The sequence below is a fragment of the Carassius auratus genome, chromosome 9 (genome assembly GCF_003368295.1).
Source record: "Carassius auratus strain Wakin chromosome 9, ASM336829v1, whole genome shotgun sequence".
Taxonomy (NCBI): domain Eukaryota; kingdom Metazoa; phylum Chordata; class Actinopteri; order Cypriniformes; family Cyprinidae; genus Carassius; species Carassius auratus.
Window position 1 is genome coordinate 33573294 of NC_039251.1, and position 6415 is coordinate 33579708.

Here is a 6415-nt window from a genome sequence, read left to right on the forward strand (position 1 = left end):
AATTTAACGTCTTTGACCCATATATTCATTTTCAAATAAGTTTTAATTTTTTTAAATGTCATGTATACACACACACACACTTTTTTGTTTTGTTTTAATTGAAATGTTATTTCAGAGAGAGAGAGAGAGTACTGTTGTGTAGTGCACATTTTGGTAGTCTGTAGTCATCCTGGTACTCTACACATACAGAACATACTTAATACACAGACTGTGTGCAACAGAAATCGTGTGAGTGTATGGTGCTCACTGACCCCCTCTGCTGGAAAGGGGACACTGGGAATGGGAACATTTTTCTGGACAAGCATCCCATTTACAGAACAAATGAAAATAGTGCTATAAAACAAATTTGAATGCTTTTTCATTTGCTAGCATGTTTTGAGCATCAGATAATAAACAGTCCATCAAGCTATGGTTCAGTTACGATAATGACCATCTTCATTCAGCTTTTAACCCTGTAACATATACAGAGCACGCTTCATAAATCTATAACACACTTTACAATAAGGTTCCATTGGTTAATGCTGGTTAGCTGAATTGGTTAACCTGAATTAATGACAAATACTTCTAAAGCAATATCAATGTCAGCATTTTGTGTCCTGTAATATTTGTAAATGTAACAATATTACAGTGTAATGAAGAAAATAATATTGTGTTGAGTTGTAACCTGTGTCCTCTGTATTAGTGGGAGTGACCTGTGTGGATCACACCTGAGGAGGACGGACTGAACCTCCACACAAGCCTTTCATCACCTCAAACAGACACATACTGCTCTGGGACAGCACTGCATACATCAAATCTACTGCACACTCTAATCTAGATTTGCATGGTTGGATTAAAAAAGATTGGTTTTTATTTGCATTTTTAAAACATGATTATATGTTAAATAATTATGTCAGTATTATTCAAAGCACAGAAGCTCATTTCCACCAAGGAAATCATGCTTTGGTAAATCAGAACGCAAAAGGTCTAAATTATGGCCAAAAATTTAATCAGATCTTACATTAAAAAAAGCTTCTTTTTCTTTTCTTGTGTTTTTTTTTTTTTTTTTTTTTTTTTTTTTTTTTTTTGTGTGTGTGCCATAATTATGACTTTTTATCTTTATCGACTTTCTGTCATAATTTCGACTTTTTATACCATAATTAACAGGTTTTTGGCCAGCATTTTTTGTCATGGTTTCTGAATTATAATTTTAAGCTTATCATTTGAACTTTTAAGTCATAACACTAAAATAATACATGATTAATTAATAATATCTAACAACTGAGATTTACCAAAGCATGATTTTTTTCTTCTTCTTATATGGCAGAAAGGATTTCACAGTAATGTTTAATTAGCCCGTCAAGTTTTGTAGGCTTTTTTTTTTTTTTTTTTTTTTTTTTTTTGTAATGCAATCCAGATTTATATGCAGCTCAAATAGTATTATATGAGTATATTATATATACTATGCTTCTAACTTCGAAAAAACATTCCTCAAATAAAAAAAGATATGATAACATCCATGATTTAGTTTTTTTTTTTTTTTTGTCATATGATTGGTTATGTATTAAAAATTGTACAATAATGGATTAATTAAGTAAATAAATAAAAATAACGCAATTATTTATATAAATATAAATATATATTTATAAGACTGTATTTCCATTGATGACGGCTATGGTTTGTTAGGATATGACAATATTTGGCCGAGATACAATTATTTGTGACCCTGAAGCACAAAAAGCAATCTATATTTGTAGCAATAGCCAAAATTACAGATTTTTATTTTATGCCAAAAATCATTAAGATATTAAGTCAAGATCATGTTCCATAAAGATATTTTGTAAATTTCCTATCGTAAATATATCAAAACCTAATTTGTGATTAGTAATATGCATTGCTGACGACTTCATTCAAATATCAATTTTTGGTTTTCTGCTCCAGGGTCACATATGTGGTAATACATTTTAAATATTTTTTACATTGGCACATTTATGATAAAGTCAAAACTATTTTTGATTTCTGTGGCATTGTCTCTGAGCTCATTCCAATAAAGCTCGAAAGCAGCGACCTTGCGTTGACGTCACGACAGTATCCGGGTCTCCGCGCAGTGTCGCTTGTGCGCATGCGCAGTTCAGCCGGTGTTTTCGACCTCTGTCTTTCGGTGAGTTGGACAGAAATCAGTGAGTTACAACACATCTACGTTCATCTCCAGTCTGTGTGATCTCGGGTCTGATCGGGAGAGTGTTTGCACACGCGTTCGTTGCGTACGACAGACCCATTTCTCTTCGTATAATTCCTCTCTGACCTCATATTTTGTCTTACAGAAGTCCGAGGCCGCTCATAATCACTCACCTGTCAACATGTTCACCTGCGCGAAGATCTCCACAGCTGCCCTGGTGAGTGAGTGAGTGAGTGAGTGAGTGAGTGAGTGAGTGTGTGAATGTGTGTGTATGTGAGTGTGTGTGTGTGTGTATGTATGTATGTATGTGTGTGTGTGTGTGTGTGTGTGTATGTATGTGTGTGTGTGTGTGTGTGTGTGAGAGAGAGAGAGAGAGAGAGTGTGTGTGTGTGTGTGTGTGTGTGAGAGAGAGAGAGAGAGAGAGAGTGTGTGTGTGTGTGTGTGTGTGTGTGTGTGTGTGTGTGTGTGTGTGAGTGAGTGTGTGTGTGTGTGTATGTGTGATAGAGAGAGAGAGTGTGTGTGTGTGTGTGTGTGTGAGAGTGTGTGAGAGAGAGAGAGAGAGAGTGTGTGTGTGTGTGTGTGTGTGTGTGTGTGAGTGAGTGAGTGTGTGTGTGTGTATGTGTGATAGAAAGAGAGAGAGAGAGTGTGTGTGTGTGTGTGTGTGTGTGAGAGAGAGAGTGTGTGTGTGTGTGTGTGTGTGTGTGAGAGAGAGAGAGTGTGTGTGTGAGAGAGAGAGTGTGTGTGTGTGAGAGAGAGAGAGAGAGAGAGAGTGTGTAAGCGACCTGCGTGCTCAACTTGACCTCAGTAATTCATTCATTTCAAGATGCGTTTAAAAGCGTTAATGCAAAACGTCACAAGCTGTTATAGTTCACCTTTGACCTTTTGCTTCAGTTTCATTATTTTGAGCTCGCAAACCAGTTAAGACCAAACGCTGGGCTGGTTAATAACACATTAATCTTGTGTCTGGTATTACTTGTTGTATCTATACGCATTGATAAGATGCGTCTCATCCTGTTGTGTCTCTGCCACCTCAAATAGATTAATTTGAGTAATTAGGTAACTCTGAGTAATTTATTCCAGGGCCAGCCGTCTGGAGTTGTTTTTATCAATGGCACAATTGAGGTTAGCAGCCCATTGTAATAGACATGTTTTTAGTGTTCTCCTTAAAGGTAAAATTTGTAAGATATTTGAAGTAAAATATCCAAAAACCACTAGGCTAGTGTTATATATTTTGTCCAGCCAATTACTAACAATATCTCTAATGTTTCAACTACTTGTAAATCATGAGAAAATCCCCATTCTAAACAGTGACACGGGGCAGTGCAGTCGCCTGTCAATGACGTTAGTTACCCTTTGTTGCCGCCTTTACTGACGTAGAAACCACATGACAACAGTGTCGTGGACAAATGAGGAAGTAGCTTCACGACAAACTTCAACTAGAAAGATGCCGATCTCACTTGTGTTTTACTCGACAGGTGAGTTGTTGATTCATATCTTTACAGAAAACGTATGCTATTATAACGATCAACAAGATTAGTATTATGGTGCATACACGCCAAACGCAGGGCATCACGTCTCTAGACCTGCGCGAGGACGCATCTGATCGCGTCTTTGCATCGACTTTGTATGTAATCTACTTGCGCAAACCGTTGAACTCACGTTAAATCCATGATTTATCTTTCCGTCTGATTGATGGCCGTCAGCGGTTGTGTAGAAGACAACAAATCCCGTCATTCCATGCTCCTTAGCATCATCAAACCACGCGATTGTTATTGTTTTGGCAGTGCGCCCTCTAGTGGCAGGTCCTACAACCTGTACCTTTAACACTTAACACAATTATAGTGATGAGTTTTAGTGGATTTGTGCTATATAAAGACCATTTAATACTCCTAATATAAAGTGTCTTTGCAATTCAGTGTTGCTGCAGGCACACATTTGTTACATCTAATGTACGTGCTTTAGAAAAACTGACTTTTTCCATTATACATGCCTTTCAGAAGACTTTTGACTGCTGTTCATCCCTGTTTGCATACACCGATTTTTCACGAATAATCCATTAAAGCAGTGTGTGTGTGTGTTTTAGGTGCGTGTGGGCTCCAGGTCCCTGTTCAGGCCAGTTTCTGCTGCTGTGCTTTCCAGACCCGAGGTCAAACCAGAGGTGACTGTCAAACCTGCCTTTTGATTTTCAATATATCTCTCTTCATTTACAGTGACTCTTAAAGGCCATGCTTTGTAGATGATATAGAAGGCATCCGAGTCAGAATAACACAAAAGATAAAGAGTAACTTGATCTGCCTGATTCTTTGAAATAGAGCTATATATTTTTAAAATATTTACATGTATTTATATTTGATATATTATATATATCATATATAAACATAACACTTTTTTCTTAAATATATACATGCATGTGTGTGTGCCTTTTATATATACATAATAAAAATGCACATTGTGCGTGCACATTTATTTGCATTTAATCGTTGCCTTGCACTAATATTTATTGATTTCACAACTTTACAAGCTTTTTCGATAATATTCTTAGTTTCGGTCACCTGGACTTTCAATGGAAAGACCGAAACCTCTCGGGTTTTATTAATGTGTTTTAAAGATTAACAAAATAATGTAACTGCATCATTTTTGTGTGACTGTCTCTTTAAGGTATTTGAAATAAATGTAATAACTTCTCTGCTTCTTGTGAGCTTGGTATTTAGTGATTTCTTGTCATTGAAGTAGACGTGATGTTTGAGCTCTGTGGCTGTTGTGGGACAGCAGGTGCAGGCTGAACACTCGAGGCATGTAGAGCTCAAGTCAGTCCTCTCTTCCTCTTGTAGGTCCCGCCTCAGTCGGCCCTCAGGAGCCTCCAGACCAGCGCTGTGAGCCGTGACATTGACACCGCTGCCAAGTTCATCGGAGCGGGAGCTGCCACGGTGGGAGTGGCTGGATCCGGGGCTGGGATCGGAACCGTGTTCGGGAGCCTTATCATCGGATATGCCAGGTCAGACACATTGGCATTTCAGATTATGTTTTAATTTCACATTATAATATATTATTTCATGATGTTACATTATTATACCCTACATTTAGGGTTAATGCAAAGTTTTTTTTTTTTTAAGAAATCTTTTCTGCTCAACTAGGCTGAAAAATACAGTAATACTTTTAATTATTATTATTATTATTTCATGTATTCTTGTGATGCACAGCTGTATTTTCAGCATCATTATTGCAGTCTTCAGTGTCACATGATCTTCAGAAATCATTCTAATATGCTGATTTAGAAACATTTCTCTTAATCAATGCTGAAAAATGTATATAATATATAGTAATAAAATGCTGCTTAATATTTTTGTGGAAACTGATTTTTGTTTTTCCAGGATTCTTTTATGAATAGCAAGAACAGCATTTATTTGAAACAGAAATTTTCTGTATGAGTATGAAATAATTTGCTGTTACGTTCAATTAGTTTAATATTAATAATAATAATAATAATAATAATAATAATAAGCATTTATTTATTAATCCCCGTATTTGAGTTGCATTGTTTCCTACAATGTAAACATACATTTCAAAGTTATTAAAGTATTATGGATCATATATCGTCCAGATGTTTGCCAGTGTTTCTCCATGTAAGCATGATTTAGTAAAACAGTTGTGTGTTGTTTTGCAGGAACCCGTCTCTAAAGCAGCAGCTCTTCTCTTACGCCATCCTGGGCTTCGCTCTGTCTGAAGCCATGGGGCTCTTCTGTCTGATGGTTGCTTTCTTGATCCTGTTCGCCATGTGAAAATCTGAGAGTTACGTAAACGCATTTAGTACAGCTTTGACTACATATTTTTGCTGTTGCGACCCAAACGTCTCCTGTCGGTCTCTTTGGGAGAAAATGCATGAATATAAAGTCCACTCTGTTAAATTAAATCATGTAACAATTAAAAATTGTTCAGCTATTTAGACCCTCAGTTCTGTTCATGAGAAAGCAACTGCTCCATCGCTGCTACTGGCACATCAAGCTGAAACTCACCATGAATATAAAGAAGCTGATAGCTCATCAGAATAGAGATAATGTTGTGTCTGTAGACTGTAAGGGTCTATTCAGATATCTTCAGGGGTTAAACTGCTGGTCAATAGTATGACTGTTCATTCAGAGCAGTTGGTTGAAAGCCAATTTAAACCTCAATTGCTTTTGTAAATTGCATTAAATAAATTCAGATCAGTTTACCGTATTTTTGTGTTGTCTATTTATTTTTGTTCACATAATATTACTT

General features: G+C 36.5%; 1 protein-coding gene across 2 annotated transcripts; it reads left to right on the forward strand.

Annotated features, from left to right (window-relative positions):
* Nucleotides 1-2047: 2047 nt before the first annotated feature.
* Nucleotides 2048-6373, forward strand: atp5mc3a (ATP synthase membrane subunit c locus 3a). Of its 2 annotated transcripts, none has more exons than XM_026272657.1 (5): nt 2048-2140; nt 2304-2375; nt 4242-4316; nt 4990-5153; nt 5823-6373. In XM_026272657.1, exons 1-5 carry the CDS (start codon nt 2102-2104, stop codon nt 5935-5937), a joined length of 465 nt encoding a protein of 154 aa, XP_026128442.1. In that variant the 5' UTR covers nt 2048-2101; the 3' UTR covers nt 5938-6373. The 2 variants fall into 2 exon arrangements, with proteins under 2 accessions (XP_026128442.1, XP_026128443.1); XM_026272658.1 differs by having other exon boundaries at nt 2079-2159.
* The last annotated feature ends 42 nt before the right edge of the window (nt 6374-6415 follow it).

Excerpts from the sequence above, each read along its gene's own strand:
- atp5mc3a (XM_026272657.1), top strand. The coding sequence starts at position 2,102 with ATGCGCAGTTCAGCCGGTGTTTTCGACCTCTGTCTTTCG. Across the intron at positions 2,141-2,303 it reads TTTTCGACCTCTGTCTTTCG|AAGTCCGAGGCCGCTCATAA; the intron begins GTGAGTTGGACA and ends TTTGTCTTACAG. Across the intron at positions 5,154-5,822 it reads CTTATCATCGGATATGCCAG|GAACCCGTCTCTAAAGCAGC; the intron begins GTCAGACACATT and ends GTTGTTTTGCAG.